General features: G+C 37.9%; 1 protein-coding gene across 2 annotated transcripts; it reads left to right on the plus strand.

Annotated features, from left to right (window-relative positions):
* Positions 1–7,910: 7,910 nt before the first annotated feature.
* LOC146994505 (uncharacterized) lies at positions 7,911–18,433 on the plus strand. 2 transcript variants are annotated; one of them, XR_015043782.1, is made up of 4 exons: positions 7,911–13,759; positions 15,625–15,781; positions 17,826–17,951; positions 18,240–18,433. XR_015043782.1 is itself a non-coding variant. In XM_085826205.1 (4 exons), exons 1-3 carry the CDS (start codon positions 15,264–15,266, stop codon positions 17,905–17,907), a joined length of 288 nt encoding a protein of 95 aa, XP_085682331.1. In that variant the 5' UTR covers positions 13,770–15,263; the 3' UTR covers positions 17,908–17,951; positions 18,240–18,433. The 2 variants fall into 2 exon arrangements, 1 of the variants encoding a protein (XP_085682331.1); XM_085826205.1 differs by lacking the exon at positions 7,911–13,759 and adding an exon at positions 13,770–15,312.
* Positions 18,434–19,013: the final 580 nt, after the last annotated feature.

Genomic DNA, 19,013 nt, shown 5'->3' on the forward strand with positions numbered 1-19,013 from the left:
ACACCGCGCGTGGAACTGCTACAATTGAAACGACACTGGACGTGTAATTTTCAACTTAGCCCACTCGGCTGGATTACACATAGCAGCTCCGAAAACCCCAACATGGTACACCACTAGGTCCACCGGGATCCTTGACTTCTTCCTGCTCGGAAATACCAGTGTTCCACTGGATATTTCCGTGCTGGACGAATTGTCATCGGATCACAACCCGGTTAAGATGATTCTGGACATTAGTAGGTATACCACAACAGACACAAGAGCCTTTAAAACAGACTGGCGTATATTTGCCAAAGCTCTCAACAACATACACTATACACTCCCTACGATACAGACTGGGGATGACATTGACATTCAGGAGCTCACGGAAAATATCAAAGATGCTCATGAAAAAGCTAAAATAGAAATACACAAAAGGAAGCATGCAAGAAGTAGAGATCTTGATGCACTAATCAAACAAAGAAATGCTGCACGGAGGCTTTTTCAACGGACTAGATGCCGAGAAGACAAAAACCAATTCAACCGCCTTGCCAATGCAGTCAAGTCTCTCACACGCGAGCAAGCACAACAAAGCTGGACCAGCTACCTTAACTCACTTTCCACAGATGATAACTCTCTGTGGAAAGCTGTTTTCTAGGTATACAAAATGCTACAACAAAATTCCGCCCCTTAAAGGCCCCACGAGGATTCATTACACTGAAACTGAGAAAGCAGAACTATTAGCAAAGCAACTGGAATCTCAGTTTTGCACGAACAACATACATGGTATTTCAACAGAACACATTGTTTACTCATTTCATAACAATATCACAACAAATACAAACATAAACAACATCCCTCCGGTTATGCCTTCGGAGGTTCTTGACTGTGTCAATAAACTCAAGAAGAAGAGCCCTGGTTTGGATGGTGTCACAAACTCCATGCTTAAGAACCTGCCATTAAAGATCATATTCATCCTTGCAAAGATCTTCACCAGGATTATGCAACTGCAATACTTCCCACAGACATGGAAAACGGCAAAGATTGTACCCATCCTCAAACCAGGAAAGTCAGCATCTGACCCAACTGTCTACCGACCGATCAGTCTGCTCTCCTCCATGAGCAAGATATATGAAGCCACGCTACTCAGCAGGATCAATGATCATTTGGAGAGAAACAACATCCTAATCACAAGCCAATTCGGTTTCCGGAAAGGCTTGGGAACCACCAACCAGCTCTACAGGGTGGTAGAGCTTATTTCTGATGGCCTGCACAAGAGGAGAGTAACTGGCGGTCTGTTTATTGACATAGCCAAGGCCTTTGATCGGGTCTGGCTGGAGGCACTAGTTTACAAAATACACCATCTGGGTTTCCCAGATTACATCACAAACCTCACCAAATCCTACCTAACAGGTAGAAACTTTGTCGTTCACGTCTCAGGAACAAATTCTAATCTACACCCCATAAGGGCAGGGGTCCCTCAGGGGTCCCTTTTAGGGCCCACCTACTTTAATATTTACGTGAACGACATCCCTACAACACAGGACACAACACTGGCTATGTATGCTGATGACACAGCAATCCTCACACAAAGTGCATTTGCTGGTTCAGCTATCCAACATTTACAAAATTACATACATGCACTGGAGACTTGGCTCACACAATGGAAAATAAAAGTAAATATTGATAAAACGCAAGCCATCCTGTTTACCAGGAAAAAGAAATTCAAGAAAAACCTAGTTATGTACGGCAGTTCTATCCCCTGGGCCCAGCAAGTCCCTTATCTTGGGGTGATCCTCAGTAAAACTCTGTCATGGAACCCACACATCACAAATATTATCAATAAGTTTCGAGCCCGTAAAGCTCAACTCTTCCCCTTAATTGCTCGAAACAGTGTTTTGTCTATAGATAACAAGTTACTCATTTATAAATCCATATTGCGTCCATTACTATGCTATGCATGTCCTGTATGGGCGTACTCATGTAACAGGTATCGGGGCAAATTACAAACTGCCCAAAATTGCACTCTTAGACAAATAGCCAACGCACCCTGGTACGTGCGAAATAAAAAAATTCACGAAGAACTGGGCGTTCGCCCTCTTAAATCTGTATATTATAAAAGTGCAAAAAGATTCCATAGCAGGCAGCTCGAAATTCAAAACCCTGCCATTAAGATACCTGAGTACGACCCATACAATCTGGACAACAAATACAGGCCTTTGGCCATATTAAATGAATGGATAATGTAATGGCATAGCATAGTAATGTATTTCTGCTTAATATAATTTTTATATTTTCGTAACACCTTCCTTATGTATATTATATATTGTTGTCGCATTCTTATTCTTTGTATGTATATATGTATATATTTATTTACCAAGGGCTGGTATCACTTTGTGCACTGCATTGTGTTTAACATCTTGACTTCCAGGTTTTTCACCACTCGACAGCTTTTTGGCCTTCTAGTCATTTACAGCAACTGGAAAAGTAACCTGTAATACAGGAAATAGGATTATAGCATTTTTTATATACAAAAAACCCTAAAATAAACCCAAAAAAATCAAAAAATTCAAAATATACATAAAAATGTTCAAAATTATAAAAAAAAATTAGACTAATCTGTAAAAAATTAATGAAAAAGCAAGAAATCGAAAAGTCTAAATCATATTCTACAAGGGGTAGAGCCTTCGGCCCAGGTACCCTGGTGTACCAAGGCACCGTTCCACTGGGTTGCACATTACAACACTCAACATACATTAACAACCATTACAAACACTTCCACCAATCAACACTGTTAGCATGAGAAATCCCTCAGCTAAACTAGAATCTTTCGCCTCGAAGAGACGGCATTGGATGCCAGAAAGCACGTGACGACCACCAGCTCCTACAAAGTGCCAGCACGACTACTTCAGTCCCAGTCAAGATTTCACCAAGGAAGGAAGCTCTGCACTACTGCACGCCGACCGTGAAAAGCTGCCTCCGCGGACTTACCCTCCGGCTTCTAATTGCAGTCGCTTTTTGTCATCCTACACTTCGATTATGCCATACCATCGACGCATCTACAAACGTAATCTGCTAGAAAGATATGCCATCTAAAAAATATCAGCACTAAGGGTCGAAAAGAAAAGTAAGACATCGATAGGGATAGGACACTTCAGTCCAGGCGCCCTTTGAAAGGAACCTGCCGGTTCATGGATGATACCACCGTACTAAGCAGATTCCCCGTAGTGAAGCAGTTCCACCTGATAAAGATATGGATCCTGCTGCGGACAGCTCGAATACGGCGGCCACTGATATGGACCAGGACACTGATCATGTTCTCACGGAGCATGAAATCGCTACTCTACGAAAGGAAATTACTAAACTAGAAATTAATATTTCTACCATCAGCGGACTCGTCCGGGATTTATCGGCCAGTAGACCAGTTACAGACAAAAACTATCATTCGGATATCCTGAAACAGGAGGTAGAAACGAAGAAGATTCTGCTGGATAAGCTGAAGGGTAAGTTGAATATTGCTCTTTCTCATGCAAGCATTACACAGCCAATAGCACAACAGAAACGCAAACCACGTGATAACTCAGATAGCGAAGACGATTCAGACGGATTCCAGAAACCGACTAAACCTGCAAAGGTTCCTAAAAATATTCCACCCAGCACCATTCCCACCCAGAACAGTTTCATAGCACTCTCGCAACCTAACACTCATTCCACTCAACCCACACAACAAATTAATAGCTCACAATCACCAGATACAAGACTTCCCAACTACAGCACACCTACACCGATTATGGTTAAGCCGACAGATGGCGCCACACACAACCAATACATCAAAAAACTCACTACACTTACACAAGCTACATTCTACGGCAAAATAAGTGGTGAATACCTAAAATTACTACCTTCAACAACAGATGACCACAGACAACTCACCACAGACCTACAAAAACATAACATCGAACACTATGTCATTACACCTAAGCACAAACGCCCAGTCAAAGTAGTTATCCGAGGCCTACCCATTACCACTGACACACATGAAATCTCCACTGAACTCACAAACCTCAGATACACAGTACACAAAGTAGTTCAACTCACCAGATTCAAGACCAAACAACCCATGCCACTATTTCAGATCCAACTTATGCAAACACCCAACATTGACAAAATCTACAGTGAAACACACCTAGGTATGTTCATCATTACAGTCGAAAAATACATCAACAAAAACATTACACCACAATGCCATAATTGCCAACGTTTCAACCACTCGTCAGACAATTGTTTCTTTCTACCTAGGTGTGTTAAATGCGCACAACAACATAAAACCACAGATTGCCCTACACAAGGAAAAATAGATAACCCTACCTGCGCAAATTGCCACAAAAACCATCCAGCTTCCTACCGTGGTTGCGAGAAATTCCCCAAAAACAGAAACATAAATAATTCACCAAATCACACTTTTACTCAGAACAACAGCACTTCAAATATACCTACATCCACACAAGGCAGAACATACGCACAGGTTACATCCAACAACACACAAGACACTAGAAAACAGAATCACAACACTACATCTAACGCGAATATTTTCATCGACATTTTCTCTACACTAAAAGAACTTAATAATATTTTCGGCCACAATAACATCTTTAAATTCTTTTCTATTCTCAAAAATAACTTAGACCAGTTAAAATCAGTAGATACACCCATGGAGAAACTCTTAATTCTATTTAACATATGTGAGGAATCTAACATCTTTAACTAAATAATAGGGGGAAAAAAAAATTTAAATTATATCTTAGATTTTGGGAACATAATACACTGCTTGCATGAGACCCCTCAGCTCTCTTACCAAAATTACCAACTTTTTCTACCATTGGCCAATATCAGTCACATGACCTGAAGATTTTCAAGCCTTCTCTCCGCCCATCGATGCCGCCTTCTTCCATACACCTCAGCGCTTCGACTCTCGTCCTAGGAGTTAGCCTCCGAATACTTCTCCACAAGTGCATGTATCATCAACTCACTTTCAACTGGACTTTATGCTATACTTTGCTTATGGACATGTTTCTGCCCACCATCACTCTGCTTGAACACACTTATGATCCCAACGCTCGAAAAGTGACTCAACTTCGACAGGGATAGGACTCTTCAGTCCAGGCGCCCTTTGAAAGGAACCTGCCGGTTCATGGATGATACCATCGTGGCAGCCATTACTGCCCACAACGACAACTGGATTAACTCACCCTCCCCACCAAATAATATCACACTGACTAGCCCCCGTGAGATCAAAAATATCATAAAACACTCCAAAGTCAGAAAAGCTCCAGGGAAAGACCAAATCTCGAATAAACTCCTGAAAAATCTCCCGGACAAAGTGTTATGCAAACTCGCAGGCATATACAACGCTTGCCTTACACATTCATACTTCCCCGACATCTGGAAACATGCAAGTATTTTTGTACTGCAAAAACCCAAAAAACCTCCCGACAAACTCACAAGCTACAGGCCAATTAGTCTGCTCTCATCACTTGGAAAAATTAATACTAATAAGACTCCAACCGCATCTGGGATTTCTACCAAATGAGCAGTATGGTTTCCGAAGAGGACTCTCCACAGTGCACCAGTTGATCAGAATTACGGAATTCATTGGCTCCGCTATCACAAACAAACTCAGTGTCGCCTTCCTCATGTTGGACGTGGCCAAAGCTTTTGACCGCGTCTGGCGTGAGGGACTTATTTACAAACTCATACAGCAACAGATTCCTCGAGAGCTAGTTCTCATCTTAAAATCTTTCCTTGATCATAGAACCTTCTCGGTCAAGCAAGGTGACTACACCTCGGGCTCCTACCCCATCAGAGGAGGAATAGCACAAGGCAGCATCCTTGGACCAATTCTCTACTTAATTTATGCACATGATTTCCCGAACTTCAACACAGATCACAATTTCCTCCTTGCCTGTTATGCGGACAACACGGCACTGATCCAAAGATCACGCCGCCCAAATCAGCCCATCATCAAACTTCAAGAAAAAATGTCTGCAGTTGAAACATGGTGCACCAAATGGAGAATCAACATTAACCCTGAAAAATCTGAAATCTTACTGATTAGAAAATATAAACATAAAGACAGAATCACCAGCTCTGTTTCCCTTTTCGGCCAACAAATCCCCATCGTAAATAAGGCTAAATACCTTGGCATTATCTTCAATAGAACCTTCACTTGGTCAAACCACATAAATGAAATCAAAAGGAAAACTTTCCGCATCATCAGAAAACTCAACTGTCTCCTATCAAATTCTTCAGGTCTCACTCTCGCAAGAAAAAAGAAAATCTACATTTCAATAATCCGTCCCATGCTCACGTACGCTTCGCCAGTATGGGCGAATGCAAAAAGTTCGGAAATAGATAAACTTCAAATCATCCAAAATAAGTTTCTCCGTTTATTTACCGGAGCTCACTTTTTCATAAGAAACAAAAACCTTCACCACGATCTACACATCGCATACATACAGGATTACATCAACAAGCTAAATGCAAACTTCTTCAGAAAAGCTATGGCAAATACTCATGCAAACTTTTCAAACATCCTCGACTATGAAATATTCGAAGATGATTATTTCACTCGACCATATGCTGCACACATCATTAACATGATCAATTCAGACATCAAACCACACTCTTATTCACAGGAAATCACCCCGTCAACCACGAAAATATTCCATTTCCCACCTGTTTTACATGCAGAACGCATAGCCCTGTGGTAAAGCACGTAGCTAGTGACTAGGAGATACGCAGTTCGATACCCAGCCGTAAAATGTTTTGCGAAACTTACGCAAAACCCTTGGACGCACATTATAAGGACCCGCATAAAATAAAAATATTTTTATGCCATTAATTAAACATTCAACTGCAATAAATGCAACAAAATAATTATTTACATCTCGTGCAGAATACTCTGACTCTGTGACCACATTCACCGCCACCAGATGGCGGCACATGCTGAAATCCACATCACTTTTTCTCTCCCTAGCATCCTCTCAAGACTTCCTGCTTCAGGATCTACATGATTTCCCATCAATGCCAGGTTCCCTCGGGATCTCTTTCATGCTACTGGGAAGTACTGCCCCAGTGCAGTAGAAGCCCAGTATCAAACAAATTAAGTATCTAAGTATCTCTACCTCAGTTCCAGCCTCCGCGCCATGAAGGAAGGACGTCTCTTCAGCGAGCTGCCATATAATTGCCTTATCATCATCACTACCTGCATTCAAGATCTTCTAGCAAAGTTATCAATCTGTTCGCATAGAATTACATCTCCCGCAGATTTTTAAAATCTGCCTATGAATATTTTCAACGCGTTCACATTTTATTATTTGCACTATCCTACACAAGCCACATGCCAATGAGCCTATTAATCGTAAACTCTTTCCTCTCCGCTTTTTGCTTTAGTGTTTGTATTCTGTATAAAAATTTATAAAAACCAAAAAAAGTATAAAATATAAAATACAAAAAAAATTTATAAAACCTAAAAACTTATAAAAAATATTATGATACTTAAGTTTTTTATTTCTCATCTCTATCCTTAAACTTTCTCGAGCCAGTGGCTCCCTCTATTGTGCATCAAGTAAATCACTTATGCAAAATTTTTCCTATTTCTGCTCGCTTTTAGTAATTCTGATGTGGAGGTAAATGGTTTTGAACCATAGGCACTCCGAAATTTTCAAATCATTGGCATTGGCTTTGCCAAGTCTCCGTACTTTATTCTTTTCTTTAATTTTGTGTTTAATTTTTTGAGGTATTTTACGAAAATTGGGTCTGAGGGTGGGTTTTGATACTTCCTTATAAGTATCTGTTAGAATGGTCGTTAAGTGATCAACTGCCGAGTCAATATCATGGCTGGGTTTAATTTCGAGGGAGAGCAAATTTTTACTTTTAAGTTTGAAACAAAAATTGTCCCAGTTTGTAGAGACGAGTGCCGGAGAATTTTGATTAAAAATAGTACAGTTAAGGTCTATGATCACGGGGTTGTGATCTGAAGATAAACAGTTTTCAACAGTCAAATGATATCCAAAAGGGATGTTTCGAAAGAGTGCTAACTCAATGAATTAAGGGGCACCCCGTGAGCCATATCTGGTGGGGGAATCCGGCGCAATGATTTTAATTTGGGCGCACTGAGCCCATTTTAGAAGGCCACGACCAGCAGGGTTTGATCTATGACAACGCCAATGCTGATGGTGACAATTCAAATCACCAGCTATGATGAGATTATTTGAAAAATTGAGCAGTTTATTAAAATCTACCACAGGAAAATTTCCACCTGGTGGGAGATAGGTAGAGATCATAACTAGGGATGGCGAATTTTGAATAAACATTTCGATAATTGTTGCTTCAAGTTTGCTCATATTTGGTGTGTCAATTCTGCAATGCGGGATTGAATTTTTTATGTAAATACAAGTGCCACCATGATAAACATCACGTGTATTTGAAGCTTGTCTGTCATTTTTATAAAGTGCATAATTTACAAGCTTGGGAGCTCTCCCTGGCTGGAGTTTGGTCTCTTGGACAAAAATAATATCAAAATCTTTCTCTTCTACATAGTCTCTAAACTCATGGAATTTGGAAAGAATGCCATTTGCATTCCAGGTGCATAGTTTAAGATTTTTCAACCCTTTCAAAGTATTGAATTTTAATGAATGTGGGAATCAGAGAATTGGAGAGTAATATAACTCTCAAAGATGTAGTAGGCCGCGTCAGCACCAGATGGAGCCACTCTGAGCTGCGGTAAGGCGTTTTTGAATGCCAGAAGTAATTTGCTCTGGTCAATACCAGGCTGATTAGAAATTTGAATAATAGCCAAAAAAATTTCGGTACAATTTAGTGTCGAATTTGCTCCTAAGGGGACCGATAAATTTGGAATAATTTGTGGTGCTGCCTGTTGCATACCCGTAAGGGCAGCAGAGTATGAAACTCCAGGGCGAGTAATATTTGCACTGGGAGTGTGTGCAGCCGGCAGTGTTGGGAATGTATTTTGTTGTAGATTAAATTTGTTTGTGTTGTCAACGGTCTGACTGGGCTTGGTACTTGGTTTGGGTGGCTGACGATTCTTTGATCCTGGAAATCTCGGGCAGGATCTCCAGTTGGCTGCATGGCTCCCGGAACAGTTAGCACATTTATTTGGCTCTTCGAAGGGCTTGGTGCAGTCTTTCGCCTGATGCGGACCAGCGCATCTTACACATCGTTGGGGTAGTGTACATACTTCGGAAGAGTGAAAGAATCCCTGGCAACGCCAGCATTGAGAGGGACCTTTCTGGCCTTTGAAATGCTCCATTGCCACTTCTGTTCCTAGGAGTTCAGTAACTGAGTAAACATAAAAAAGACTCAAGCCATCTTATTCACTAGGAAGGATAAATTTAGAAGAAACCTCATGATGTATGGAAACTCTATACCCTGGGCCAAGCAAGTCCCTTACCTTGGGGTGACCCTCAGTAAAACTTTGTCATGGAACCCACACATTACATATATTATTAACAAGTTTCGAGCGCGTAAAGCTAAACTCTTCCCCCTAATTGTTCGAAACAGTGTTTTATCAATAGATAATAAGCTACTCATTTATAAATCCATTTTACGTCCATTACTATGCTATGCATGCCCTGTCTGGGCATATTCATGTAACAGATACCGAGGGAAACTACAGGTGGCCCAAAATTGTATGCTACGCCAAATTGTCAACGCACCCTGGTATGTGCGCAACAACAAGTTACATGAGGAACTAGGAGTGCGTCCCCTCAAATCATTTTACTACAAAATAGCCAAGAGATTTCACAATAGGCAACTCACCATCACCAACCCTGCAATTAAGATCCCTGATTATGATCAGTATGACCTCGAAAATAAAAATCGACCACTGGCCATTCTCAATGAATAATGTAAGTGTACTACATAGCATAGTAATATTATTCTCTCTGAGCACCTTCATTATTTTTCTTTTTGTTCCCATTATTATGTATTATTTGTTCTATCATGTATGCATATCCTGTATAGTAACCTTGCAGCTTTATATATTATGTATGGGCATGTAGCACTTTTGTACTCCTTGCACCACTTAACTTCTACCTTGCAGGATATCAGCTCGGACAGCTTTCTGATCCTATTAGGAAAAACAAAAAACAAAAAATAAAATAAAAAATTATAAAAATTAAAAAAAAAAATCTCATGTAAATATAAATGTACATAGTCATAAAAATGCTATACATGTAATATCTGGCTAATTTTTTGCAATAATTCGCAATGTCTTGATATGTTCTACAAGGGGTAGGGCCTTCGGCCCAGGTACCCTGGTGTACCAGACACCGCTCCACTGGAGAGAGTAACTGAGTAGATATCCGAGGCTTTTAGGCTGTCATGAATTTGCAGGTAGAATAGAGGCATAGGCATCTTGGTTTTGAATTTTTTAAGTTGAGAGATCTTGTGGATTTTGTAGCCAAGCACTTCCACCGCAGTCTGCACAACGTTGATGGGTGTGTTGGAGGGTAATCCCCTAATAACTATTTTTAGTGGTCTGTCAGATTTGAGAGTGTGAGATTTAAATTCAATATTGTTGTCCGTTAAAAATCTAACGACAGTCCTGTAGTCTGTTTCATTTAATGTCAAGGATCAAGGAAGTGCAATTTACGGAGTTCATAGGCAATTACGCCTTTACCTCCACATCTTCAAAGGAAATTTAATCGTCCGAAAGAGGGTATTGTCAAATAAGGTAAAAATTTTGATAAGCCGAATGACTTGGAGTAAGTGCCTTCACACTGAGTCAAAAAAAGGCAAAAAACTCAGAAGGTCTTAATTTTGCGCCGAAAAAGGGCCAGAATAATTTAGATAGGGGCAGCCAGAAAATTTTGACTAGAAAAATAAAAGGTGAAGTTTCCTTGAACCTTGATAATCATTTTCTTTGCATACGTCAGATGAAGGACACGCAGGGGAATTCCGATGCGCGCTCTTCGAGGTGGGGGGGAGGGGGGAACCTGTTTACAGGTCGAAAAAGTGGTATGAGTGGTCTGTCCGATTTTAGTGTATGTGATTTGAATTGAATGTTGTTTTCCGTAAGAAATCTAGCGACTGTCCTGTAATCTGATTCGTTAGTGGTGTTGAGGCGTAGAAATTCAATATCTTGTTTGGATTGGACAGTCGGTGCGTGTCTGCGTAACTGATTTAGTAAAAAGAACCAATCAGCACGCGGTTTAATGAAAATGGGTGGAGGTGTTTGAATTTTTGGTGTTGTATTTTCAGCCGGCTGCTGCGTTATATTTTCTGTATTTTCTGAAACGTTTTGAATATTTGTGTAAGAATTTGTGATTGGAATGTTGTTAGTTTTATCATTAGTGCTGAGTAATTTCTTTGCAATCAAGTGTTTGGGGGGGGACTGCAAAGCCGTCACTGTCGACAGGTCTGGTTCTCTTTTTGTTGTCAGGCTTAGAATTTTCTTTGGGTAGGTCAGAGGATGAGGGTGAGTTAGATTTAGGATTTTTGGCTTCGGGGTCAGATGTTATTGTAGATTTTTGAAATTCTCTAATGAATTCTTCCTCAGTTGCGGGTAAGGTGAAAAGATTAATATTTAGTTTGGTGCATAGTGTATGTAAAGAAAATAAAATTTTCTCACCCTCATCCTGAAGTTGCTTCATCATCAGTTCTTTGTTCGGAGTATCTGATCGTTGAAGTCGTGAATATCAAACAATAGATCTGTGTGCCTGGTCTTCAGTGCGTAAATTTGCAGAGCGCTTTTAGAGAATTCGAGAGCAGAAGGAGAAGCTGGAGGAGTTGAGTGCGTGTCCATGTCCGTGAGCACTTGTAGAGGTTGAGAATTTGAGAGATTGCCTGCTGGCGGCGCCGTATTCAAGGTTTCCATTTTTCCATTGCGGAGCTCAGAGCTCGCACGTCCGTCGCTTTTGGCGTCCATGATGCGAATCAATCATGTCAATCAATGTCTGAATGATGTGACTGGGCGGTCGTAGCCTTTTATAAGAATGGTAGTATTCACTGTGATTGGTCAAATTCTTAACACTTCGGAAATGATAATTAATTGTCTCAACAGTACAGTCCATAGTTCAATAGTAAAATAAGTAAATAAGTAAATAGAAGAATCTTGATTAAATACGTAGATAAAATAATTGAAATAATAGAAAAATATATACAATATGTACAGTTACCAATTTCCGTCGTGAAAAATATTTCGCGGTCTTTTGTATTTTTGAATCAGAGTATTATCATAGTTATTAAGTTGTTGAATATTTTCGTTGGGATGACTATTGCAGCGGGAGAAGAAGTTATGACTATGTTTGAGTATTTCACTGTCTAATGGCTTGATGTTTAGGTCTCTATGAATTGTAGAGTTTCGTACATACCAAGGGGCGTCTATTAAAATTCTGAGTAATTTATTTTGCATTCTTTGTAAGGATTGGCGATTATTTCTTGAAGTGGCTGCCCAGGCCGGTGCGGCGTAAAGAAGTATTGGGCGGATAGCTTGCAGATAAATGATGCGTTTTGTATTAAGATTTAGTGTTGAATTCCTTCCGATTAATGCATAGATAGCCATGAATGCCTGATAGGCTTTGTTCCGTATATTGATGATGTGATTGCGAAAAGTTAGGCGATAGTCGATGTGAACTCCAAGGTATTTGATAATATTGGTTCTTGGGATGTTTTGTCCTTCAATTTGGATATTTCCTATGTCTTTTCTAATGATCGTTCTTCTGAAGTAAATGAGGGCTGATTTAGAGGTATTAATTTTAATTTTCCATGCTCTAAAGTATTGGGCTATTGTATTAATGCGTTCTTGAAGATTTTTTCTGGCTTGATCAGGATTCATTGACTTGCTGTGGAGTGCAGTGTCATCTGCGTAGCTTGCAATTATTGTTTTGGTGCATGGGGGGATATCATTAATGTAGAGACTGAAAAGTATTGGAGAGACGACCGATCCTTGAGCTACACCTGCTTTAGAAATTCTAGTGGAAGATAGGATATTTTTGATTCGAACTTGAAAGGAACGATTGCGTAGGAAATTTGAAAGAAGAATTATTAGGCTGGGTCGAAAGTTGTAGTTAATGAGTTTGATGAGCAGTCCATCAATCCAAACCTTGTCAAAAGCTTTTTCAATGTCGAGGAATATACCAGCTACGGTTTCATTTTTATTGAAACTTTCGCCGATATATTCCACGATGCGTGAAACTTGATGTGTGGTGGAATATCCTGGTCTAAATCCGAATTGGTTGTTGTTGAGAATATTGTTGGAAAAAACATAGGATTTAATTCTTTCTGCAATGATTTTTTCAAAAACCTTTTCTATTGTAGGTAGCAGGGAAATGGGTCTGTAACTTGAAGGTTCAGCTGGGTTTTTACCGGGTTTTTTAAGTACGAAGATGATGGCATGTTTCCATGCATCAGGAAAGTAATTAATTTTCGCAGGGTAGCCACCGAAGAGAGCAGACGTCCCGTCATGAACTCCTCGCCTTCTCCCTCGCCAACGCCGGACGCACGGGCCGGCCCCGTAGATTCACCGAATGCTATGGACACAACCGCTATCATCGATTCTTCACCAGCTGAGCCTGTGAAAGATGTTCCTGATCTGACCATGAATAAAGATGAGATCATCGTCGACAACCTGCTTCTACAGATAAAGCAGTTATACGCTTTAAAATCAAGATTTGCTGAGTTAGAGGCGACGCTAACAAGATCCCGACGAGCAACGCCACTCGAGAACTTCGACCTGAAACAAGTGGAAAAGGAAAGTCAGGTAATACTCTTTTCACTTACCTCGTTAGCCAAACGCCTGAATCTCCCTCTTTTTGCTATTCCAAGCACTGAAGAAGAGTGTTTTCAAAAACTTTTTCGCGCATGCGAAAACCCCCCAGAAAAAGACGCTGAAATGGATGTTATCTCAAAATCAGTTAAAAAGATGCCGCAAACTGAGAAAAGTAATAATAACTCTACTAGCAGTGAAAAAAATTCAATCCTTAAACCTGCTAAGTTAATTTTTGACCACAGAGATAAATTTTATCTCAGAAATCTCCAAAAAAATCTTCTAACAACACTCCGAAAACCACCCCTACAAAAGCAAAATTGACAGCTAAGCAACCTCCCCAAAAAAAAGCCTAAGGTTGACTCAGAAGGATTCTCAATACCTTCAAAGCATCTGATAGTCAAAAAGCCAACTCTTAAAGACTCAGATAAAGCGCCGGATAAGGGAAGTTCAAAAGACGCCACTTCTTCTTCGCCTCCATCTTGGAGCGAACGGAGTGAAACAACCAGTTCTGCCTCCCCCCCTCACTAGAGGAAGGAGAAATTCAAGAAGAAGCAACGGAGCGGAGCGAAAGCGGGCCTCCCCCTCCCCCTCCCGCCAAGAATATTCCGCATTTCTTTGTCGTTCCTAACGACTGGAAATTCTTGGTTAAAGTTGTACAGAGAACTGTACCAAAAGCACAATGCCGAATGAAAGGGCATTACCTAAGAATCACGGTAACCACTGAAGAAGAGTACCGATCCGTAGACCACGTTCTGAGAAATCAGGGCGCGGAATACAAATCCTTCCATCTAAAACAGGATCGTCCCCTCAAAGTTATCATTCGGGGTTTTCCCGGTGAAAACTGAGGCGGAGGAAATTAAGTCTGAGCTCTCTCTGATGGGTTACAGCGTGATCAGTGTAACGCAGTTACGACGCTACAAATCCCGGCACCCAATGCCTCTGTTTCTTATCCAACTCAACCCAACCATCAGTGTCTACGACATATTTGAGGAGACTCAAATATTTGGTATGGATATCCAAGTCGAAAAACACCGAGGACGCAAAGGAAAAGTCTCGCAATGCTGGAGATGCCAGGGGTTTTTCCATTCTAGTGCTGTGTGCACACTACAGCTGCGTTCACACTGGCGCGGCAACGCGTTCGCGCGTAAAGCGTTAACCAATCAGAAGCGAGCTCAAAGGCGGCATTCGCCGGATGACGGATGGCCGGATGGATTGATTCAACTTCAACTTTTTGACGCTTGACGCGTGTGTTTCTCGATTCACGTGATTGCAACAACCAATGATTATGTTTGTTTACTTACCCGCTTACTACTGCAGCTTTGGAAGCCATTTTTACCCATTTTAGCACTTTGTACCAACAAAAAATCAAACAAAAAAAAAAAAAAAAAAAAAAAAAAAGAGTGTTTCTCTAGCGACGGATGAACTTTTAATAAATGAAATTCAGAAATATCCGTATTTATATAATCTGAACGATAAACGCGACAAAAATTCCCTGATGAGGAGAAATGCGTGGATCAGCATAGCTGAAGCCATTGGATCTACAGGTGAGTGGCATACAATTTTTCTGCATTTTAAACTGATTAAAATTCTTTCTATTTTAACTACTTACGCTAATTCTTGAAATATAACTAATTCAGTTTGACTAAAATTAACTTTTAAATAAACTCATAAAGCATGATTTACTGAATTTGTAAATTAAAAATATCGTAATTTCCTCTCATACTACTGCTTAAGTGAATACTATGTTTTATTTCATTTTTAGTTTATATTCTTTAATCAATTTAAATAACGAAGTATTACGATCTATGACTTTGCTACAGATCAAAGTTTCTCATATTTATGATTTGTTCTTGCAGCTGACAGATGCCAGGAGCGATACAAATCGCTCCGAGATCGCTTCAGGAAAGAAAAACGTTTACTTAAGCAGACGAGTTGCAGTGGTGCAAAAAGGAAAAGAGAATGGCCACTGTTTCAATCAATGACATTTCTTGAGCCGTTTTTAATTGATAAAGAGTAAGATTTTTAAATTATGTACCTGTTCCACAATATTCTTGCATAGCATTATGATTAACTACATACAATATTATTTTACCTAACAGAACATTTTTTGAGGATTTTAATTTGGAAAGATAATTTTAAGCAATTAATATTTTTTAAATGTATATAGTTTCTTTTGTGTGAGTTTATATGGTTTGAAAATATGTTAGATGTGCTTAAGGGATTGAAATGCAGATTGAAAATAGGTATTAGTGTCCTATCAAATTAATATACAAAAACATCTGAATGAAATTTAACATCAAATTTATTCATGTTAAAATGTATATATATTTTCAGAAGTGTTTCTATGAATTTTAAAGCACTTCTTTTTACCTTAAAAATTTGATTACTTTGAACAGGTCAAGTAATCAAATTTTGAACATTTGAACGTCCAAATTTAAGCTTTTTTCTTTTTTGTATAGAAGACCCTTTATCAAATGACAAACATTTAACTGTAATTCTTTAATACGATACTAAGAAGTTTTACTTTGAGAGAAACAAGTGCCTATTTATATCGTGAAAAAATATTATTTGAAAACTTCATCTTTTGATGCTGGGAATAAAATGTAAACATTATACAGTATAAAGTCCGGAATGATATAAAATCTGGACCTCAAAACTCCCCCACCTCATTTGCCTCCCCAACCCCTCCATGCATAATAAAACATGTGAAGAGTCCCGATTCTTAATTTCACTTCTACACTAAATAAAATACATTCTTATTGAAGAAACAATCATTTTAGCATAAATTTGTACAATCAGTAATTTGGCTTCATTGCTGTGTTTGAGATGCATTGGCACACATCTCAAACAGAAACATTCCATATAGATACATCGCTGATGTGACACCAACCTGGCGAATCATTATTTATGTGTATTATACTTTCCTTTCATCATGCCATGTTTTGCCTAAACAATTTTTTTTTATGTTAGAAATTGAATAATAAAGGAGTATGTTAACCTTTTATATTGACACTACGCTTGGCGATGATGAGGAAACATTTAACAAAAATTTCTTTGCATATACTAAAAAAAGATTTTGTTGATGAGACTCATAGACCCAAAGTTTAACTTTAGGGTTGCTGAGTTCATTGGAAAAAATGGCAACTTGCCATACAACAGCACTATTCAAGTGAGACTTTTTTAATACATTTTGAAAACAATCTTAAACATCATATGATGACATACATACTTTCTTGGACAATTTTTTATTGAAATGAGCTAGGGATGAAAATGAAAAAATTGTAGAGAAAAAGGTAACAGTAAAGAATAATGAAGGTATGTTGTACATAAGTAGAACATAATAATTAAGCTTTAAAAAACTATTTTATTTCTTTAAATTCTTTCATATATTTGTATTATGCCTTATACATATTTTATTTATTTTTATGCAATACAGTGCATAAAAAAATAAATATGAACTGTATAATATGTAATTCATTTTTTATTTAAAAACACATCATTAAAAACTGAGGTTGTTGTTTGGGGACTGCAATGGATTAATGGTATCTAAATATTTCTTAAAGAATAAAATTTTTTAGGATATGAGTAGATCAGATTAAAAGCTCAGTCGCAGAGCAAAGTAAAAGTTGTCCACTCCATTGTAACACTGTATTATTAAAAGTTTGAAGTATAAATCTTTTGAAAATCAAAGTAAGTTAAAATTTAAAATATAGCCTATCAGAGAATCACTATACAATTTTGCTTGGTTTATTAATACATTTTAGTATACCTCCAGGTATAATCCACTAATTATATTAATTATTGATTGACTCAGGTAATGAAAAGGTTTATTCCATTAGCACAGTTTAGCAACATGCATTGTAAGCTGTACTTCCTTACAGGTCCATATGCAATTAGTTTTGGTCTTTTGTATATTAAAGCATTTTAATTTTAAACATTTCTTGCTCTGCAACAATTTTTTTCAATAAAACTAATATACTGTTGAATTTGAATAAAATTTATGAGCATAAGGTTGAATTTTGCATAATCTGTAATTATTAATTTGAAATTGTTTCAGTACATGGTCTAATTTGAGCATCCAAAGCAGGAATTCATCATGCTCCAATGAAGCATCATGTGCAAGAGTCAGTGGATTTTGAAGATTTTGGACTAGAAACAGCTTCTGAGTCTACCTTACATAAAAGTATGTTAATATGAATTGGAATTCTGGTAGATTAAAAATTGTTATTTTTAAGTTATTTTTATACATCATGTTTAGATGATGAAAATTTTTTTATTTATATATACATGTGCTAATTTACAAAAATATGTTTAAATAATAATAAAAAAATTATAATCTTCTAAAATGCACATGTATATATTCCAAATACAAAGCAAAATAGTGAAACAAATTTTAAAATATTTTCAGTAAAATATGCACAGTGGAGATTGAGACTACTATTTAATAATAAATTTTTTATTTATTTTTCAGATTCTTCTGGGAAAAAAAATGATATGATCGACAAAGCCATTGCTTCTGTCCTTGAGACACAAGAGCACAACAACATAGATCATTTAATGTTGTTTATATCAAAAACAGTAAAGTCTTTTCCTCCAGAAAAGCAAAGGAAGGCTTGTAGAGGCCTTGCAAATTTTATTTTTGATTTAATGGATGATGAATAAACCCTAAATACATCCTTTATTATTGTGTTATTAGTCAAGTGTGTTAATAAGTTTAATTTGTCAAACAAGAAATTAAACATTTCATTCAAGACTTGTACACTACTTACATTTCCTAAGCAAAACTAATTCCTTAAATTTCTTAGGAACATGTAATCTTAAATTCAGTTAATACAAAGTTTATTTGGGAAACATATATTCACATTATATTAATTATATAAATCTTATCACCTATGATTGTAAAAACAAGAGTGGATATTTTTTTAATAAGTAATACTAGGAAGGTTTATGCACTTGAGTTCACTTTTGTAATTTAGACAATTAGTGTGACGTGAAATGTACATATTATTAAGGGTGACTGCTGCCTTCTTATCTGCACAGATTAATTATATCATATAGCTATACTTTTTTGATTTCACCAGTTATTTTCTTCCTCATATATGTCATTCTAAAGTAAATTTTTAGTATACACTCTTTGATGTTGAAAAATATTTTAATTTTTACACATATACAGACAAATTAAAATAAAATATGAATAAAATACAATTGGATAAATAAAAGAAAATTTACATAAATCATCATATGG

The sequence above is a fragment of the Stegodyphus dumicola genome, chromosome 11, assembly GCF_044657685.1.
Source record: "Stegodyphus dumicola isolate Sdum_Otavi_A_Nest chromosome 11, ASM4465768v1".
NCBI lineage: Eukaryota > Metazoa > Arthropoda > Arachnida > Araneae > Eresidae > Stegodyphus > Stegodyphus dumicola.